The sequence below is a fragment of the Amaranthus tricolor genome, chromosome 1 (assembly GCF_026212465.1).
Source record: "Amaranthus tricolor cultivar Red isolate AtriRed21 chromosome 1, ASM2621246v1, whole genome shotgun sequence".
Lineage (NCBI taxonomy): Eukaryota > Viridiplantae > Streptophyta > Magnoliopsida > Caryophyllales > Amaranthaceae > Amaranthus > Amaranthus tricolor.
The window spans coordinates 19928708-19952038 of NC_080047.1; the positions used below are offsets into that span (position 1 = coordinate 19928708).

At 35.2% G+C, this 23331-nt stretch overlaps 1 protein-coding gene across 1 annotated transcript; it reads left to right on the plus strand.

Annotated features, from left to right (window-relative positions):
- Nucleotides 1–8528: 8528 nt before the first annotated feature.
- On the plus strand, nt 8529–21596 carry LOC130810681 (uncharacterized). Its single transcript, XM_057676836.1, has 7 exons — nt 8529–8768; nt 9059–9168; nt 17492–17641; nt 17731–17957; nt 18725–18835; nt 18968–19012; nt 21238–21596. The coding sequence occupies exons 1-7, from the start codon at nt 8660–8662 to the stop codon at nt 21395–21397; spliced, it is 912 nt and encodes a 303-aa protein (XP_057532819.1). The 5' UTR covers nt 8529–8659; the 3' UTR covers nt 21398–21596.
- The last annotated feature ends 1735 nt before the right edge of the window (nt 21597–23331 follow it).

Here is a 23331-nt window from a genome sequence, read left to right on the forward strand (position 1 = left end):
GAAGAGAACAGAAACAATGGACATGTAACTAGATGGGATGCATTTAGACATAACTGCTTCTGATGTGTTAAATGCACAACAGAATAATTGTAGTAATAACAATTTTTAAATGTTTAATAAAATGATTTCTACACACCTTACAAATATGGAAATGAGGATGTAATGTACTTGTCAAACAATGCTATCAAACAAGGATGCTTGATTATTCCTGTTATAAATTCCAAATATATTGTTTAATTGAATAATAAATTTGATTAGAGAAAAGTAGCGACCATAAGCATTAAAAATATATTAAAAGAAAAGTTAATGAAAAAAATATGAGACCACAACTAATAAAAAATAGTTTTATAAAGTTAGTGGGAAACATGTGGGGACCATAAGGAATATAAAAATGTTAAATTAAAATTTGTGGAAGATATGTAGGGTCCATAAGCATGATAACAATATTAAATTGAGTATGAATAAGATTATTTTTGTTCAAAATTTGTGATATAATTGAAAAGATTCATTATAAGATTAACAAATAAAACACCCTAAAATGGCAAATGAGAACTTCTTTAAGGAACGGATGAAGTACAATAAAATCTTAGTTTAATAACTCGTGTTTGTTTTGGAATCTTTCAAGAAAGAAATCAAACTTTAAAAATATAAATTACACATGTCTGTAAGAGAAATTTTTATAAAGATAGTATAAATTCCTTTAAATTAAAACATTGATCTTACATAACAGTATATCATAATACTTCATAAAAGATAGTTAAATGATTGAGATTTTTTGATTTTATAGGGCAAAATAATAAACTTTTATCATCTAAATTTTTATCAAGAACAACACTCCATCACATTAAATCAAATGAAAGCCAACATGCATGAGTTTAAATCCGGAAAAAAGAAATGAATAAGCTAACTTATTAAAAAAAAAAAAGCACCAAATAAGTGACAATTCAACTTATTTTCAAAAATAAGCGTCTAATTTTTAAATCTGAGTTCTAGTGTTATTTGCAATTAATAACTGCGAACAGAAGAACTGGTCTAAAAAAGTCAAAGAGCTAGTCAAAAAGGGTCAACCCCTATTCGCAGTGAACAGCTTGGTTCCTCTGTTCGCACTCTTTCACTTTTTTTGGCCAGTTCAATCTTCTATAAATACCAAAACCTATAACTCAATTCATATATTTATATTCACCAATTTATCATTTTACGTTAAGGTAATTTTCTATAATTTAGATTAATTCTTTATTGTTATTGTTGAATTGAATTATTGTTGATTTTGTTAATGCTTCTAAATATATACAAATGTTTGAAATATACAACTAAATAAACATATATATACATAGTCAATCAAAATACACAAAAACCTAAAGCTAACGATCACCATCCTCATCTACCCTATCCAACTTATTTGGTCTCCTACGCCTCCTACGATAATAAGAGGCGTTCGTGTGTCGTTCTGGTAGGGGAAGAGACTGGTATTTTGATGGCTGAGATGGCTGCGAGGACCTGCAATGTCACCGGGGTATGACAAGTCCATCTCCTCCAAATGAACATTATAAGGAGGAGATGAAACGTGCACATAGGCGGTAGCCGGTGATGACTCCGCAACGACTTCCGATATGAAGTGTTGGAACTGCGTGCCGAGGAGCATGCCTTGCGCAATCTCCCTCACTGGCTCCTCGTGGCTAGACCGGATAACGACCGTCGCACCTTGTGCCTACAATTAGTAGTTAGTTAATGTAACATTATATTATGTAATCGACAACTGAATCATTTAAATGCAAATGAAGACTTACAAATTAGGTCATTGTAGGCGCTACAGGAGCATAATGGGTCGCTGCAATGATGCCACGTGGTGTCATCCATCAGCGAGTGATGGAGAGGAACCACGAGATGTAGTCACCTGTAGTAGGCGCGCCAACAGCATCGATTGGCGCACCTTGGGCTAGCAGCTCCAGTCTATTATCCCAACGAACAATGTGACGCCCGTTGATCTTTGTCCAATTCGCCGTACCCTAATTCTTACATGAAATCAGGTGCAAGTCGGGTTCAGTGTCGCAAGGTGGTGGAATGCCCTGTACCAACCCATATTGGCGCAGTACGCGCTCCAGTAGATGTACTTCGACAATGTCGAAGCATAAGAGTGGCACAGAAGCCATCCACGCACCTAACTGAATCCCCGAGTGCTCGGGCACAGCTGTGTAGGCTTCGGCAGGGTACGGTTCTTACAAAAACTATAACATATGTTATGAAAATGTAAATGATGTGTTAATTAAATTGCAATAATGTTAATGAGTACTGAAAGACCTACCTGGTTGGGTCGCAGCAGGTCTAACTGATCCCAGTAGAATCCTAGACCGATCTCTGTGTGTTTGCGTGTTCGGCGCGCACAATTCCACCGTGATCCATATACAACATCTGGTGGAGGTTGTTGCGGAGGAGCAGCTTTACCACGACCAACACTTCTGTAAGGTTAGCCGATCAGAATATGCTCCCACACCCACAACTAACAAAAGCAAATGTAATTAGTATATAATTTACCAAGTATAAATTAGAATCAAATGTTATTGTTGTTACCTGTAATATGGATAATGGTCTTGTAATCTCCTTGACATTCTTCTTTGCACACCACAGAGCCTCCTGTACAAGTATCCTAGGGCCGCGAAGCTCCAGCTATACTAGGCGATGCTCTCCTAGGGGTCGTCAAGTAATGTCAAATATAGGAGCTGAACTTGGTTGTTTATTTTATCAGCAAACAAGACAGCTCCTATCAAATATAAGAGGTGCGCCAAGGCTTACCTCGAAATAGTGCCCTCATCAGCACCTTCGGAGAAATGTGAGAAGGTCTTAACTAGCCATGTACACCGCAAACCGCTCCCCCTAATGACATCCGCTGGAGGGCGCTCTCCCAAGATGCATGGAAGGAGAGAGTAAGAACCTTCCCACATTCCATATATGGACAACAAGGCTTGCTGCTTAGCACACCACGCTCGCTTATAATTCACTTCTATACCAAAACGATCTTTAACCATTTGCCTAACGACAGATACCTTAATTGATGGGTCTTTGGCAATAACGTTTCTAATCACATTGTTAATGACAGAAGATGTCAAGTGCATGTGTCCAGTAGAGAAAGTGTCATTACCCAAAACACAAGACCCATGCTTTCCATTGTACGTAACAATATGCCATGAAGATGAATATGAATCGAGCGTAGCCTTAAGCCTCCACGAACAGCCCCGCTTACACTTCAAGGCAAGGACGGTTTGGTTTGAAGTCTCCGTTCTATACTCCACGTTTCTACGAATATGATACACTCTTATAGCTTCCAACAAAGCTTCCTTACTATCGAACATCATACCTTTCTCCAACTCCCCTTCTTCGGTGTAAGTGGTAACACAAGCCCAAGTCCTCCAGGAGTTATCCTCCTAATACTCGTCTAGGGGTGGACGCAGGGCATAGGGTGTAGGAGCAACAATTGTAGGAATGTTGCCTAAGGTCATATCATTTGCTAGGGCATCCTCATCGACATCCACATCATACACTCATTACCATCATCCCAAGGTCGCATCTCATCACTTTCTCCTAAGTTAACCAATGCATCACTTGAAACTTGATTCAGAGGGGGTCAAAAAGGAGTACATGATGGGGAAGGAACAAAGGGATTTTGAGTTTCTTGAGTTGATATGGGCATAGGCGTAGGAGAAGGATTAGAAGCACCTACATTCCCTAAGGGTACTTCTTCTACGTACAACTCCAAAGAGGGTATATGAGTAGACATTGAATGCTCCCACATAGCATCTATAGCCTTATCATCCTCAACAAGAAAGGAGAGCAATTCTCCACTCATGTCATATTTAAAGCTTATATTTACAGTACTTCTAGTGGAGTCAAATCCAATCTTAGAACATATAAAACGTTTAAAGTGATTCAAATCCATGTTCAAGTTGCATGCAAACAACCTACGTCTACCCCCAACATAATGAACTTTGCCACTACTTTCTCGAATAGAACCATTCCAAAAACATACTATAGTGACACGAAATGATGCCATTTCTACATGAATACAAACAAAATCAACATCATCATCAACTTCATTCCAATACAACTACATTATATTCATTTGATTATAATCTTTTTGATGTATAAAGTAATAACATACATAATGTAATTAAGTTCATACATATATAATGTACATAAAATTCAACTAATAAATCATTTAATAACAACATCAAAATTTCTAATAATATATAATGGACATAAAATTCAAATAATAAATCAATCAATAAGTTCATAAGTAATATTTCTAATAACAACATCAAAATTTCTAATAATATATAATGTACATAATATTCAACTAATTCAATATGCTCATCAACAACAATACTTCAAAAAACAACAAAATAAAGCTATTAAAACAATTAAACATCATCTTGATCAGTTGTGGATGAATAAGAAGAGTGTAGATTTTTGAATTAGTGACCTACATTTGAGTAAATAAAAAAACTTCATTAAAACCCTTATAAAAGATATATATAGTAAAAAAAAATGCATAAAAGTTTACCTTTGCGCAAGCTAGAGCATCCCAGACTAAATTTGAAGTGCCAAAATGAAAGAGGAATGTAAGAATTGATGGATTGAAGGTAGTCTAAGATTGGTTTTTGAAAGGGGAATGTCGAGTTTTAGTAGGTTAGGGTTTTGAATTTGGGGAAAATGGGGAAGAAGGAACCTGCAACTGTGTTTATGCTCGATGGTGTTCGCAGTTAGTTACTGCCAACAGGGTCAAACAAGTCAACTTGTATGTTCGCAGTTAGTAACTGCGAACAGCCCAAACCTCAGGTTTAAAAGTTACACGCTTATTGTTAGAAATGAGTTAGATTTTGACTTATTTGGTGCTTTTTTTAATATATTAACTTATCCTTTTTATTTTTTCTTTAAATCCAAGGGCGATTGCAAGCCTGGGCTGGACTAGGCCTTGCCCAGGTTAACATTCAAGAGAAGAAATATATTATAATATTGTAAATTGAGCTACAAACAAACTTGAAGTAGCGGAGCTGTTTCGTTCTTTGGCCTAATTTTGTTGACGTTCCGTGTCCAAATACTGCAAAGGGCAAATTTGTTTTTGTTAATCCAAACCTTTAACATTTCTTTCATTGTTCCGAAGATAATAATCAATTATTTCAATAGCTTTTAGTTTAATACATTTATATTTTCTACCAATTTCAATCACTCTACTTTTTTATAATGATAAAACTAGTCTACGAAACAAGATAAAACATATTTTTTTTCTAATGGCTAATTTGTACATAGATAAATAATTGCAAAATAATATATTTCTCCAGTCCCATTTTATTTGTAACTTTTTCCTTTTAAAGAGGTCCCAAATAATGTATATATACTATGAGATTACATTAAAAAAAAACTTTTGGTATTTTAATATTTTGCACTTAATGTATGACAAAGGGAGTAATGATTAAGTGAATAACTTTTTAGCTCTTTAAGTTAAGAAAAATCACTTTGAGTGACATAAATTTTAAATGCATCTTTTATTTGTTAGATATCATTTTGGGAATATATGTATTAAAATTGATATTTTTAAATTGAAAATGATTTAAAGGAGTTGTGTAGTCCATATTTTTATTTATACATATGAGAATATTTTGGGTGATACTGTAATAAAATCTGAGTGACTGAGTGGTGATGGAATGTGATTGGTAACACCTTTATTTAGTTAAGACTTTTTCAAAGTGTAGTCACTAAAAGAAAAAAAATATTACATCAGCCCAAAATTATTTTTTTTTTTCTGGATTCGCCCTTGTTTAAATCATAATCCAACACTTTTACTTGAAACAATGAATTGTCTAAAATATCAAAGACATAGATCATCCATTATGCATTATCAAACTCATGAGACATGAATCATTCTTTATATCCTAAATCATATAACCATTTTAAATTTTACAATATTCAAGATAAACCATACATCATGTAAAGAAAGAATTTTACAGGGTAAGTGTTGGATATTTAGAGTATCAAAGGTATAAAAGCATAGATTGTAAGTATACTAATTATACTTAGTATAATTAGTATAAACCCATGGTAAGTACTTCCCTGGAAGTGCAGTTTAGCGATTTTTCCTTCACTTTTTGATGGTTATTATTATTTAAGCCTCAAGTAACTTCCCTTAATCAGTCATTAAGTGACTTGAGGGAGTGGACGTTATAGGCATAGTAGGGTTAAAGTACCCAAAAAATTTAGAAATTCTGTTGTCTCTCTCATCCTCCCCAAGTTCTATTCTCTACAAGTTCTTAAGAATGAAATAAATTAGCTAGTTCTTTTCATTTTAATTCTAAGCATGCGCAATATAATCTCTAATACTTCACATTGATTAATTATATAATGCTTATAATGGAATGCAAAACCGTTGTATCTCAAAAGAGTATTCCAAGTTTTTAAGCTTAAGCACCAAGTAGGCAAAATAACACTTTTAGGAAAACTAGATCATGCCTTGGTTTTGTTTCCGAAGATGTATTGTCTAAATTATCTTCGATTTACCGTTATTTATTTAATTCAAGTTATTTATTTTATTTGTAATTTCAATTCGTAGTATTTTCTTTCAAAGAAAAAAATCGTAGTATTTCTATAGTAGATTATTAAGACTTGAAATTTCGTCACAGTGCTTGTATTCTCTTCAAGTTTTTCATCTATAAAACATATAACAGTAAGAAAAAGAAGTAGTTGTGAGTACCTTAAGCACATAAACCTCAATTAATCATATGCTCTAAGTTCATATCTAACTCCAAATCTTAATTCCACATTCAATTTAAATTCTAAATCTTTCACCATCATAAGTACCTTAATCCCAAAATGAGTAAATTAATCTTATGATCAAACATATAGAGTTGCTAAAAAGGAAAAAGGATTGAAAAAGGGAATACTTAACTTTTTGGAAATGTCTTACTAAAATGCTTATAACTTATATAGCTCTAAACGTCAAATCAAATGATTCCAATGTCCCATTTTTTCAAACTTTAAGACCCATATTTTATAAGAACAAACCGTAGTGTTAAAGAGAGTAGAACGTGGTCGAAAATATACAAAATAGAAGGTGTTTGAAATTGACTTACTTTTAACTGTTCGAAATATTTGAGGGTAAAACATAATTTTTCATGCTCCAATTCTTGGGTCTATAATGTGAGAAATTTTGTATACAACACCAACATAATGTTTATTTATCCATGTATGAAGCGGAAGATGGATAAACCCTTTAAATAGTGTTCAAGTATATAACTGACCAGGACAGATTAATAAGTTGTGATATGTTTTCTTAAAGATTAGGAGTGTATAGAACTTGGTATCAATACAAAGCTTAGGATGTCTTAAGTTTTATTGTCTAAAAATATGAGATACTCGTTAAGAGAATTTGGAAGAAAAAAGATGATTTGTTGAGGACATGTAAGTTGTCAGAAAGTGTTGAGATGAAGGGATAAGAAGATGGGGATAAATTTCTCATTTTTGAAAGAATATAATAGCGTATGAGGTACTCCTAGAAAAATTAGAGTGCTAGGAAAAGTTTTCAATTTTTAAAACTCAATTATATGAGGTATAACTTATGTAACTTACTGTTTCTTTCAGATCATGCAAAATGATTTGTATTTGATTTGCAATCAACATAGAAACGTAAAATTTAAAGGAAAACCAATTTGTACAAGTTATAGTAATTTAATCACCATTGCACCCTTATCAATTACAAATTCTCGTGTTAGTTTAAAATTACTAAAATTAATCATACAAAGCAATGAGAATTAAATTTGTGCTATTAATGAGGACAAAACTTTTATTTGGACAAAAAATACATGTTAAGAAAAGAAATTTTTTGTCATGGTATCCCTTATCTACTTTATTTATTTATTTAAATCATTAATGACATATTACCTTAATAACTTTTGACCTTTTGGATTGACTTTGACTTTTCGTCAACGGGCTTTTTCTGAATTCTCCCATCTCCTTAGTTGGCCCATAAGCGAGTGACCCACAAAATACCCTAACTCCCTCCAGGAAAGTAACCTCCAGATTGACCCAACTTCCCACTTCAACCTCATTGCTTGATTCTCCTTCTTCCAAGGATAAAAACTGCCCATTACCCCATGATAATCCACCTCTTCTCAGAAATAAGTTTCTTCTTCACCACTATAAATAGAGGTTACCATCAGAAAGGAAGGGACCATCTGAAAAAATAATCCTCCTAGTATCCTTACTCATACTCCACTTCATTAGCCTACCAAAATATAAGCAATATCAACCTCGATATCTTAATTCTTGCATTCAGTTATAATTGTCTATTCAATAATCTCACATCACTGTTCTAACTTGAGCGTTGGAGGGATTTTCCGGGAGATCACCCCCGGACAAAGCTAACGTGTTGTGTTGCAGGAATTCGGGTCACATCCTTCCACAAATAGTCGCTCCTGATAACGCTTCCACTTACGGTATCTCAAGTATCTTCCACTTCCTCGTTTCATTAAAGAAACACTTTTGTTAATGAAAATTCAGATGTCTCAAGTTGAACTTCTATACAATCCCATTTGCTTTGCTGAACGATCCATGAGAGGCAGCAACTAACATAGTTTAAGAGTAACAAACACCAAACAATCGATCGGAACATTCCATGATCATGGATAGTTCTCATGTTGAAGAAGCGATGCAGGTGTTGACTTCCGCTCTTTTTCAACTCAAATGGCGCCTTAAACATTCATCAAAGCTTCGTCTCGAAACAGGTCTCTTTTTCACCTCAACTCTTATTCATTTCCTCTCAACTTTATCCCTCTATCTCTTCTTTGTTTTCACTTTAGGGTTTCTTTAGGATACCTTTCTGATTAATTTTATGCTTTTCTTGTCAATTTTATTCAATTCATATGGTTTAAATTTCTGAGTCGATTTCCCAATTTCATTATGTCTTCACATTATTCTGAAACTTGGAGTGGTTAATTTATTTGCATTTTTATGGGTTTTACGGTAATGTCGATTCCCAATTCATATTGTGACTTTGATGGTTTTTCTGTTGTAGATATTTTGGCATTGTGCTCTGGGATGAGGCCTCTTGTGATGATAGACTATGGTGGAAAGATGCCTCAACTGCAAGACCAACTGTGTTCCCTTCTTGCTCATATTTCCAAGGTTTTTGTTCAAATTTGTTGTATTTGTTTCCTGTTCCTAATTCTTTGAGACTTGGATGACTTATACTGGTATTCCACTTTTTATTTGAGGGTATGCCAGAGAATCGTACCCCTATCACAAATTCACAAGGATGAAAGGAAAAATCCTCAACCACTATGCTTACTCAAGATTCTCCTTAGACTAAATATGACAACCTGAAATTGGTGTGATGAGCTATACTACTAAAGGATACCTAATATCTTGTCATGTTGTAAATTACAAGAACGCTTGATCCTTGATCATTTGAGAGTAGTTGCTTGACACTTGAACCTTTCTTCATTTTTTTCAATAAGCTTATGGATGCTCATAAGTCATAGATTTGACAATTTTGCTATGCTTGTCACCTATTGTAGCTCTTCTCATTTATCCAATTTAGGGATTGACGATGACTACAGGGATCGTTCACCAGTTTGGGGACAAAGACTATCCTCAACTTAATTCTTAGGATAACCCTTCTTCACAGAATTTGTTTGAGGACATAATTGGCTTTTGTGTTATCAATGTTCATCATACTCTTTATGAGATACTATTATATCAATGCTTTGTGTGACAAAACTAGTTCTTATTTGCTGTTCTTAAACTTGTTTGCACCTAAATTATAAGTTAATGATTAGAGTTGTGCAATAGATTTTAAAGGATTATTATAAAAGTCAATATGATAGATTCTGCACACATTATTCAATAAGTTTGATAACTTTTGCAAAGCACTAAATGTTGGTGCTCGATATTAAAAATAATAAAATTGTTCTGTTTCTAGGACATTGTTTTTTGCCTCAAGTGCGATCCTTGACACTTGAACATTAAGGGCTAAGATTATGGAATTTTCATCCAAATCGTAATGAAGTTGTACACTTGGACACATATTTGTGTCATGGGTTATACGATTCTAATTTTATAGCTAAAGGTATACACCATCCTATTACGTCATTTCCATAAAAATGGCTCTCAAGTAACTGTAGTTTTAGGGGTCAGATGTACACAATCTTACTCTTGTTATTGGTAATTATAAGGTTGTTTCCGATTGACCCTTGGTATCAAATATCATCTACAACTTCACAGAAATAAAAACTGTACATGATCTAACGAATAATTTTAATACAGTCTGTTATAATCTAAAACCAAAGAAATCTAAATCTTTGTCCCCATCTATACAAGTACATTTCATAGCTAAAGGTATACAAAAATATTCCTAAACATGCCTAATACTTTAATATTTGATGTAATGGGCTATTATCTGCTGGCATGGGAAACATGAACTCATATCCCAAACCTTGGGGAAATTGGTGCAATTTTTTAGGTTACCATTAAGAAGATGGTCCATGTGTTTGGTTTCCGTCAAACTACATCAGGCCCATCATCATTAAAATCTGAGTGGTTTTGGATCCTAGAAGGAAGCCACCCTTGAAAATGGTGGCATAAACGGTTAGATATTAAGCCCAAACCATTCTCCTGATTTTAAGCCATTCAATTGGACTCAATCTTGTTTTTTTTGATATGTTGCAAGTAGGGCCTAAAATGGTTAGATGTTAGATCTCTTAGACAAGGTGAGACCTGTTGGTCCTTGGACATAATAGTCATAGGTGCAGCAAGTAAAAGGGTTTCAAGTTCCAACATTGGATGATGGTCTTTGATAAATAGGGCCTGTTGGTCCCAGTTGGTGGCCATGGGGGAGCTTAAGCTATTTGTAGTTCCTTGAATCATATGAGTGATCCTAGAAACACTCTTAAAAACTCCCGTAAGTAACACACAAAATATTGTAATTCTTAAATCTTATACTTTTAATATCTCTGTCAAACATCTGACTTTGTGCCTCATTGAAGTTGCAATTCTTTCTGATCTCCTATCTATAGTCTACTCTCTTTATGGGTCATAGTTACATGGAATGTGGAACATAGCCACGTTCCGCGATCCGGGAATGTACGTCCCCAATCACCACGAAACGCGACCCAAATCACTCAAGGGATGTTCCGGTGTAGAAGTCTTTTTTTAAAGATATTTTGGCATTCATTTACAAATTTAAAGAAAAAAGAAGGGATAAAAATTAAGATGAAAAAGAATTCCACTTGAAATAATTTCTTATAGCAAAGAATATCATTTAAATTTAATTTTGTTTTCAATTATAAATTTAATACATAATATATCTCGTACCCAATCGTTCCCGAGTCAATCTTTTTTGCGTTTCGGTTCCCGTTTTCGTTCCCCGTTCCAAACCGAATGTCGTTCTAGGTAACAATGTTATGGCTCTATTTGTACATCTCTTGTTGATGAATCCTAGTATGGTTCTATGTAGTTAACTACCTTGCAGTTGTTAATTCTAGGCAATTGAGTATTGTTTCATGCTGAGAACATGTGCAACGAAAAATAGCTTTGTAACAACACTTCATTATCCCAACAAAGAGGTTGTTTCATTTTCCGACTGAACCTTGCTTTCAAACATCATCATTAGTTTTACATAAATATGTGCACGTAATTCAATGAGTTATTTTACTTCAATCCATTATAATCAAGAGCTAAAACACCATAAATCTGTAACTTAATGTATGGAATTATGGTCTGTTTGGTTAATGGTACTAAATGGTGGTAATGAGAATGATTTATAGTGTAATATTTCATCAAAAGTTCCATGCCATTCCCATGGTAATGAAACTTTGATCACAAAAAATTTTTTTTTGTTTAAAATTTTTTCATTATCACCTAATACCATCTTTCCCAATGGTAAGGCACTGGAATGAATTTTATGAAAAAAAAGAGATGATTGAAGTTGGATAAGCATGGCCATCAAGGTAGCCAAGAGATTTTTCTACCAAAATTACACTAGTTCTCATTCCCATTACCATCGTTTATTACCACTTACCATACAGGCCGTTAGTTATTTTAGTTTAATAGAAGTATAATATTGTGCTTTATCATTTATGCCACTAGACTTTGGGATGTTAAGTATACTTGTCTTTAACGTCAAGAAAATTTCTTAGTTCAAATGTTAGAAATTATCTCTTAAAATTTATTACTCCAAGTTGTTTCCTGTCTATAAGCTAACAGTTTTCATCTGCAATAAGGGGTTGAATGGCTTGTGCACATGAAGTCTATCATAAGCTTATAACTATTAATAGGCACTTGTGTAAATGCATAAATCTGAAAAGCGGATAAACAATTAGGGTTTTGATTATGGTTAATACTATTTTTATTATTTTCTGAAGAATTACAAGCATTGTTTATATACACTAATCACCATTCTAATCTAGGCAGGAAAATAAATGCTAAATAATATAATTCCTAAAATACAAAATATTCTGATTTCCTACAATATATTCTGATTTCCTACACTCCCCCTCAAGTTAGGTCGTACGGTTCAACGAGACCTAACTTGCATATAGCATCGTCAAATGATTCCGAGGAAACTGCTTTGGTGAGAATATCTGCAAGTTCTTTTGAACGAACAAAAGGGAGATTGATGATCCTTTTCTCAAGTTTCTCTTTGATGAAATGCCGATCAATTTCAACATGTCTTGTGCGATCATGTTACACTGGATTACCGAAGATGCTGATAGCTGCTTTATTATCACAAAAAAAGATTACAAGGCTCTTTCTGTGGAAAGTTTAATTCTCCTAGAAGCTTCTTGATCCACAGTACTTCGGTGATTCCCTTTGCAATTCCCCGAAATTTTGCTTCTGCATTGCCACTAGACAGTGCTACTACTTTCTGCTTCTTGCTTTTCCAAGTCACCAAATTCCCCCCGACAAGTATAAAATACCCTGATGTTGACTTTCTGTCATCTCTATCACCAGCCCATTCTGCATCTGTATAGGCTAGGAGATCCAAATTATCATTTTCACCAAACAGGAGTCCTCTGCTACTTGTACTCTTCAGATACCTTAATATTCGCATTACGACAGTCATGTGTTGAACTTGTGGCTTGTGCTTGAATCTACGCCAACTGCATATGCGATATCAGGTCTAATGTGAGAAAGATAAATGAGTTTCCCTACTAATCTCCTATAACGATCCTGGTTTGTCGGTTTCTCTCCTTCAATTATTTGTAACCCATGGTTTGCCGCGATGGGTGTGTCTACTGGCTTGCAGTCAAGCATGCCAATCTCTGCCAAGAGATCTAGGATGCACTTTTGTTGACTGATGAAAATTCCCCTCTTTGATCGTAGAACCTCAATACCAAGAAAGTATTTTAGATTTCCCAAGTCTTTCATATCAAATTCACCGGACAGTTTCTTCTTCAATTCCCGTATCTCATCTGCATCATTACCCGTGATCAGCATATCATCCACATAAATGATTAAGCATGTAATCCAATCTTTTATTTTCTTGAGAAAAAATGTGTGATCTGAATTACTCTGTTTGTACCCGAACTTCTTCATAGTAGATGTAAACCTCCCAAACCATGCACGAGGAGATACTTGAGGCCATATAGAGCCTTTTTGAGTCTGCACCCTTCTCTTGGACTGTATGCCTTTGAGAACCCTAGAGGAGGTTTCATGTACACTTCTTCTTCGAGTTCACCATGTAAGAATGCATTTTTCATGTCGAATTGATGTAAGGGCCAATCTTTATTTGCTGCTATCGAGAAAAGAACCCGGATAGTATCAATCTTGGCTACTGGTGAGAATGTCTTAGAATAGTCTACACCATATGTTTGAGTGTACCCCTTTACTACTAGCCGAGCTTTGTAGCGTTCAATGGTTCCATCTGCATGATATTTGATATTGAACACCCATTTGCATCTACTTTTTTCTTTCCTTTAGGTAGCTCACATTTTTTCCAAGTCTCATTTTTCATAAGGGCCGATATTTCCTCCTCCATTGCTTTCTTCCACTTAGGATCCTAAAGGGCCTTTTCAACATTTCTCGGTATTTTATTGGAGTATAGAGAAGTGTTAAGGCCAATGTTGTCTGAGTTAAGGATTCAACATCGTTCCGGTCTACAGGGTATCGAGATCTTTTTGCCTCATAATCTGGATCATATCTTTTTGGGGGAATACCCCTTGTACTTCTTGGGGGTAACTCGTACCTGTTAGACAACTCAATACTTTGTTCATTATTAGTTTCAACATCAGATTCTCCATCTTCAATAGTAACATTATCAGTCATTACATTATGAGAAGTATCATTGATTACCTCAGGAGATTCAGGATGCTCAGGAGCTGGAGTGAACTGAGGAGTAGAAGAATGAACAATCGCTTTAGAGGCAGTACCAGTGGTGTAACCTACTTGCTCATTTGGGTCTATCCTACTAGGAAATGTGAGCCAGCTTAGATCCTCACTGTGGTTCTCCCACGAGATCGAAGCTGGGGAAAGTAGTAGGAGTCCTCAAAGAACTCACAATCTAAAGTCACATACATCCGATGGGACACGGGATCAAAGCATTTGTACCCTTTTTGTGTGGTTCCATATCCCAAAAACACGCATTTGACAGCACGGGGTTCAAGCTTGGTACGTGTCCGTGTGGGAAGATGAACATACACAACACAACCAAATACCCGAGGGGGAAGGGAATGTGAAGAGGGAACTGCAAGATGGGTTTTAAGAGTGTCTAAAGGGGTCTGGAAGTGTAAGGCCTTGGTAGGAAGGCGATTGGTTAAGTAAGTAGCAGTAGCAAGAGCTTCTGGCCAATATGATGCAGGAACCCTAGATTCAAACACGAGGGAACGAGTAATTTCAAGAAGGGTTCAATTTTTTCGCTCAGTAGCACCATTCTGCTGAGGGGTATCAGGACATGTAGTTTGGTGTACAAGACCATGATCATTAATGAGTTGTTTCATGTTTAGATTGACATATTCCCCCTATTATCAGATCTGAGAATTTGAGGTTGAGTGTGAAACTGGGTAACAATCATGTTATAAAAGGTAAAAAAAAACATCAAAAACTTCAGATTTTTATTTAGATAATAAACCCAACTCATACGAGTGCAATCATCAACAAAGAGAACAAAATATAAAAATCCATGAGAATTGAAAACAGGTATTGGGCCCCACACATCAGAATGTAATAGCACAAAAGGTTTATGAGTACGGGATAAGCTAGGAGAATACGAATGTTTGTGACTTTTAGCTAACACACAAGATTCACAGTCCAAAAAATTATTACAACTATGGAGGGATGGAAAAAGACGTTTCAAATAACCCACTGATGGATGTCCAAGACGTTTATGCCATATCCTTAGTTGGTGATTAGGAGATCCTCGAGCAAGCAATGTATAATTTTTGTGACCCGCCTCATCCACATAGTATAATCCTCCTCTCTCAGTACCACGCCCAATGATCGCTCATATTTGAGCATCCTGCACAATACAACCATTAGACGTCATGAGAACAGTACAATTTAATTCCTTAGTTAACTGACTAATAGACGGAAGTTTATGAGTTGATTTAGGAATTAAAAGACAATTTTTAAGGTGTAGAGACAGGGAAATATCAACAGGTCCAGCCTTAGTAACATCAGCAAAATTACCATTAGAAGTTTGAATTTTATGGCGAGGGGTATGTGTGAAAAAAGGAGATCAGTTGGTTCATATGTCATCGTGTCGGTTGCCCCACAATCGAAAATCCATGTCAAATTTTTTTGCGCACATAGTAATCCCTTAAGGTTATTTAAGGGTGGAATAGGTTTATTTATTTGGTGGGTTGAGGTGTGGGGATATCCGGGTATTTGGGTGGGATTAGGGTTATTAGTTTCCCTATAAAAAGGGCTAATTTTGGAAATACCGCATCCCCCCTCTCTCTCTCCTGGATCGACCTTCTCTCTTTTCTCTTGTGTTTCGCCATTGTTAGAGTCTTTTCCAGACTCTTCTTTGCCTCCCTGATTGCTGGTGTGTACTCCATTACTACTTGTATTACCTGTTAGGCTGTGGAGATCGATGGTGGGCTCTTGAGGTGTTTGCCGGTTGCCGGAAAAATCAGTAGCAAGGTGAGCCTTGCTGCCGGTCCGGGAAACCGTGGCCTTGGTGGTGGCTCTCCGGTGCTTGTGTTATTCCCACCATTCGGGGTACCCTATGAGCTTGAAACATCCTTCTTTTGTGTGCTTTGTACCTCCACAGTGAGTACACTTAAGGTGAGTTCGATCCCCATCATCACGCCGGAATGAAGTTTCTGACCGGTTTTTGATGGCAAGTCCTTTATCGATCTCTGAAGGACTCGTTCCTAGTGATGCGGTGGTACCCATGATTCCACGTCATGCTAGTTCTCCATGGATCATGGCGTACGCTATTTCGAGTGTGGGTAAAAGATCTTGATTTAGCAAATCACGCCTTTCTTTGTCCAGATTTTCGTTTATGCCAGCCAAGAACTGATAGAGTCTCCGTCTCTGGATAAATGAATTAAATTCTGTAATGTCCTCAGAACACTTCATCGGATTTGGCATTCGACCATCGATTTCCTTCCATAGTGTATTGAGTTTGCCATAATACACTTCAATTGATTCGTTGTTTTGTTTGAGACTTGCTGCTTTACTGCTTAGGTCAAATATTTGTAACTCGTCCCTTCCACTACTCAAGAGAGTCTCGATCCCTTTCCAGAGATTCCATGCCGTAGTGTAATCAAGAAATTGATTCACTAGATCTGAGTCGATATTGGCTATAATCCATGATAAAACAACCGAGTCCCGTTGTTTCCATTGTAGGTAATTTGAGGCTGTGGGTTCCGATGATGTGATTGAGACGTCCCCTTCCTTCAATTGCGATTTGAATGAGTTTACACCATTTGGTGTAATTTTGGTATGTCAATTTTTCGGCTACCCGTAGGTCAGTTGATTGTGGTTCACTTGTGGGATTATTCTGTTTGGTAAGCTGTTGAAAGTATTGGAACATCTGTTCCATTTGTGCAACTGAAATAAGCTGTTGGTTGTTTTGGTTTTTGTTTTATGTTTCGTCTTCCATTGCAGGTAAGGATTAAAAAGGTAGATGATGTTGCCGAAAGAAATGTACCGTCCTGAAACTAACCTTCGGCCCTAATACCATGAAAAGCGGAAAAACGTTTAGGGTTTTGATTATGGCTGAATACTGTTTTTATTATTTTCTGAAGAATTACAAGCATTGTTTATATACACTAATCACCATTCTAATGTACGAAGGAAAATAAATGCTAAATAATATGATTACTAAAATACAAAATATTCTGATTTCCTACAATATATTCTGATTTCCTACAAGATCTCCTGTAAAACATATACCTCAATTATATTTTGCACCATTTCTGAAAACTTGCAGCTCATAATTTTATACTTCTACTATTTCCATCAATTTGTGATTGAACAGTGAATCATTCATGCCCTTTTTCAGGAGTCTACTATATTCCAGCAGCTACGAGTGATGGTCATTGAAGATATGATTTACCTGCTAAATGCCAAGGAATTTTCTGAATATATCATCTGGAGCTTAAGCTCTGATGCTAATCAGTGTTTTGTGGACCTTGAACAGGATCCTCTAGAGGTAGCTGTAAAGTAATAATTCAATATTTCTGCTGTTTGCATGCTCTTAAGATTTACTTTTTTTTTATTTAATTAACTTTTATGTTTCAGATGGTATCAGCAGCTCTGGGGAGCTCCTGTATCAAGGAATTAGAGTCTGTTCAAAAGTTTTTTTCTTCGGTGTTTACTCCTGATGGTGTTAATAGAGATGCATTGCAAGGAAAGAATGATGATCAGCAAAATGCCAAGGCTTCTTCTAGGATTTGCCAATATTCAAAGGTTCTTGATTGCAGCAGCTGCATGCAAGACTATCAGATCTCAATACCAACTCTAAATGGGTATAACTACGGACCTTAGAGTTTAAACTCAACTTTTTATTAGTAGCTTTGAAAGGTTATGTTTTAAACTCTCACATTATCAGAAAATATGGAAAAAGAAATTTGTTATTCTCGGTGATTTCACTCTTGAAGTTCATTGAATAATATTCATTGTTCTTTCATATGATCATCAATGAAAGTACATATCTTTCCTTTTCCAATTCTTATTTCCCACCATTTCTTTGGTCTAGAATCTGGTTTTGGAAACAAAGAGGTGAAGGATTTGAAGAATGCGTAACTCCCTTCTCCTCACTATATTTATGCACGAAACCTGCATTTTGGGATCGTAGTACAAAAACAAGGCTGAATCGTATCGTATCGTATCGGCCTTATTATAAAGGTTCTCAAATTTACTGAATGGGTAAAGATGTAACGAAAACCGCATTTTAGGATGTTTCAAGTGATATTTCATGGTTTAGGCCGCTATATGGTGGTATGAGCCATACGGCAACGCATCATCTGCGTTACCACATCATCATGTCCGTTACCGCAACCGTAACTGTTACCGCATTTTTGCACGACGCTTGTGAGTTGGGATTGATCTTGGAGCAGAAAGTTCATGTCTGTGTCTTACCATGAAAAATCAATGATAAATTGGTAGTTGGTAACCATGTGGCAAGAGCACCACTGAACGAGGAACTCTAATATGCTTTTACTGTCACTGTTATGGTTATGCAATTATTTAGCATGGAATTGAGTTAGTGATAATTGTTTGTCAATCCTATCAGATGGCTTCTTGGATATCCAGTTGTATATCTATTTGGAAAGGATCACATCTCAGATGCTATTTATAATCTCTCAACCACGCCTCTCCATCTGTACCATGTTTTAGTCCATAGGTACGTTGTCTTCAAACCTTGAATATGTTCCTTCTTTCTTGTTTTTCTGTTTTCTTTTCTTCACATTTTATAGTGTGTATCGATGTTTGTGAATGTGCTTTTATGCTGAAGTATATATGCCTAATTCTGCAGAAACGTCTCTTCTAGCACTACATCTTCACCGGAGGAGCTAATGAGGTATGTTTATGTTTTGAAAATGTTGTCTCACACCATATCCACTAATAAAAGTACACTAAGCCACATCCTCATGAATCTGCCTAATGCCTACAACAATTTTTTCTTGAGGTTTTGATATTGGAAAAATGATCAAATACATTACAAACAAGCCAATTGCTCTTCAAACAGTAAGTAGTGTGTGCAGATGCACAAAAACTTACCCAATGCCAAGTATGATGTGTATCTGGTTAAGCAAAGTTAATACATAATATATAATGTTCATGACTTACTTAAGAACTTATGCCATTAGTTGGTTTTTTATTCTGTCATATTTTACAAATATGAATTATCATCAATATTGCAACACTGAGAATTACTTTGACGGCCCGTTTGGTTAGTGGTACTAAATGGTGGTAATGGGAATGATTTATAGTGTAAAATTTTATCAAAAGTTCCATATCATTCCCATGGTAATGAAACTTTGATCACAAAAAAATTCTTTTTGTTTTACAAATTTCCATTACTATCTACTACCACCTCTTCCAATGGTAATGCCTAGGAATGAATTTTATGAAGAAAATGAAATGATAGAAGTTGGACAAACATGACCATTAAGGTAGCCAAGAGACTTTCCAACTAAAATTATACCAATTTTAATTTCCATTACTACCGTTTATTACCACCTACCAAACGGACTATGAGAGTATTCTCTCTAGCTTAGAGAACACTAAATATAATGATCAGCAGAGAAATTAGATTTGCTGGTTTGTTTAAGCTGCTTCTAGTTAAACTCAGATTGGCTGAAAGAAAAATGTTGAAAACTCTCATGTGTAGTGGCAATTTGCACTAGAAGATTACATTATCTCAATGCCAATGCCAATTAAGTGACTCCCACTTAGATATACGTAACTTGATGTAGGATATTTTGAGTATGTTAGGAATATTCCTAAAGCTAAGTATTGAAGTTCTCGTCTGATTGTCCAAGGCTTGTCCGAGAAAAAAGCCACAAAATCGAAATAGAAGGTCGAAAGTTCAAAGTGCTCCTTTGAGCATCCTTGGTGCTCGTTCAAGCATGTCGAGCATCCTTGTTGCTCATTCGAGAAAACTTGTTTTGCATGTCTGTTCGCAATATGATGCTGAGTCTGGTTGAATCCATATAGACCTTCAAATGTTTGTGAAGTTTTGATAATCTTTTCTAGTAAAACTTAGGTGTAATTTTGTTGGGATGGAGTGGTATCTCATTGTGTCTTTAAATATTTACCTACATACTTATGTGAGAGAAATAACACAAAAAAAAAGTGTCTCACGCCTGTTGAGTATTGACGGCATTTAGTTTCTGTTAGACTTAAGCGTCTTAAACAAATCTTCGAGTGTTACAAATTATTATCCAAATGTGTTCGTGATCAAGTTTGTCAATGATTATCTTGCCAGATACAAGGGTGTATCTAGTTAAATCGGACTTTCATTTAAAATACAAAGGTATGAACTTTGCATGTATAATTTTATTGAAAAACTTTAAACAAATAGATAAATAAAGGAAGAATAAATAATAAAGAGAAAGAAAGGAACAAAATAAGTTCCCTCCTTGTAGGTCGGATCTTTATAGGTTGAAAATAAAGTCCAGACCTTTAAAAATTAATCAGTTTAAAATCAAACTATTAGTATCAAACGTCCCTTGAATAAAAGGGTTAAATGATTGATTTAGTCAGTTTATGGTTAAAGAAAGGTATTGAGTACTAAGTAGTTAAGCCTTGCTAATGTATTTCTTTAGTATGTGGACGTATTTCGCAACTACAATTTTCCTTCTAAAACGTTCTATCTACATTAGGTAATTCTTTAAGTAGATTGATGGTCCTACATAGACGTGTTTAAAATAGACTCGACGATCTGATATTTATCCGACCTTGTAATCGAATCCCACTTGATCCGACTTTAAAATGAATTTGGAATTATATAAAAATTAATTTAAACACAAGACCCGATTTTAAATAAATCGACTCAAAACACCTTTTTAAAGTCCACTGGATGATCGAAGGAATACCTTTTCTCTGCATACAATGTGTATGTGTGCCTTTTTAGTCATGACTTGAACACATAGTATAGTAATATATTACTATGTTAATGGACTGAGGCTGAGCTCAAGTTTTAAAATTGTGATTTTTCCATCTTATCATTTATTTCCTTAATTTCTTAAAAGTGCATCTTAAGTAATGGAATACAAGTATCTTACATAAAGACGGTTACAGTTTTTCAGTGCCTTATGAGTTGAGTATGAAAGGTCGGAATGAATCCTGGGCACGAGCATTTTGGGTAGAAGTGCAAGCAAAGCATGAAAAATGCAAACAAGTATGGAGATCGATTCATATGGAGGTTGATGAATGCTATCCGCAAGCCATTGCATTGTAATATCGAGTATCAAAATAGTTTAGTTCGTTGGAAAATAACTCATTTGTATTCCTACATTGAAAAATTAGAAAGATATTGTCTTACATATAAGTTTGATGAATTATTCCTTCGATTATTAATTAATTTTAAGATTAAATCTCATTGATTTTGTGTACATTCTAACTCTTTTATAATAATTACAAGTTAACAATCAGTTGTATATTGTTATGTGCTCCGATAATAGCATAAATGTTATCATGAATTTAGATTCCTCTTTTTCACGTGTTAGTGTCACTCATGAGAATCATATTTTCATGGCTCTACGTGATCTTGACTTCTTTATTTTTGTTCCTAAGTTAAGACAACAAGAGCTGTTACCATTCTTCATCTTTTTTACCCTCTTTTTTGTTTTGAAAGTAGGACAACAAGGCCACATGGTATACCTAACTTACCGGTTATTTTATACTTCATATTTAAGCTAAATGCCATTCTTTTTGATATTCTTAGCCATTTATTTTTTATACTAATAAATAAATAAAGAAAATAAGGAAATATAAAAATTAATAATGAATTTTTAAAACATCTATATTTTTTTAAATTTATTATAGTGGTTTCATACAATAAGTTTCTCAATGAGACCAACTGATACAAATGTGCCAACTGTATCAAGTGATCAAGACCTTGCAAACAACCTACAAGTACAAGACAGTGTTTCTGACTTGTCATCTGCGCCAATTGTACATGAAGGGCGAAACCAGGTCAAGGATGCTTTCCAAAGACTAAACATGATCTCAAGACACTATGTTGGGAACAAGGAAACCAAGACAATAACAAGGAACAGCAGCATACACTTGGAAATGGGAACAGCCAGCAGGATCCAGGCCACAGGACTTTCTGACGACCAGCTGACCTTGCTGAGTCTCTTGAGTGCAAGCTCGACCATCTAGACCCTAAGCAAACTTGGGACGTCATCCTTACACATGGACCAAGCCATTAAGGGTCCAGGACCTCTCTAGCAGTCCACAAAGAATCCTAGAGACTAAGTGGAAGAAGGGCTGCTCGACAGTTTTGCTAAGTCAAAATTTGTCTAAGTATTTTTATGTCTGTTTCTGTTTGGGCGCCTTGTAAGCCCTTGTAATTAACACGTGTTCTTTAAATTTAGACGTGTGATTAGGATTTAGCCGCTAAGGTAGTTGAGTGCTCTATATAAGGAGAGCCTCACCCCATGTAATAAATAGCTTAGCATATGATTTCATTTGATTCAATACAAGTTGAGGTATTTCAAAAAGTTATTTCTGTTTTCCTTCTTTGAAATTGGCGGTGACTTCATCAAAGGTATACGGAGTATCCTTTGATCTTTGTAGGCTCAAAAATTGTGGAGCAATCATTGAATCTGCAAGGAAATCGTAAGTACAACTCCTGGAAGGCATTGTACATATATCGTGGGTTTAAGAATGTTGATACAGGCACGGATCATCATCATCAGAGAACCAAGAAAGGATTTCTTGGTTCTCTTTCTGTGTGTTAGTTGTTTGTTTCATCATCATTTGTTGTTTGTGTGTGTGTGATCAATCAAAGCTTCCGTTAAACATTAACCCTTGCATAATCAAGGCCTTAATCAGCCCTGGTTTTGCATCACCAACTATTCTTTAGTCCCAAGTTTTTACATAAAGATGTGCTATGTATTGCTTTGATCTTTTAAGTTCAGCCTTAGAGTAGTGAGATGATAAGATAAAAAAAATGAATGAAATAAATATGTGAATGTTGTAAAGATAAATAACGAATTTTTCTATAAAAAAAATTGAGTTTGTAATTAAGTTTAGCAAAGACATCATATGATCTTACTAAAAATAGAAATACACCAAAAATAAAGAGACGGTCTAAAATAAAAGTATAGCAAAATCAAAGTATTTAACCTATTCCATTCCATATAACTCACCAAGTGACTCCAAACA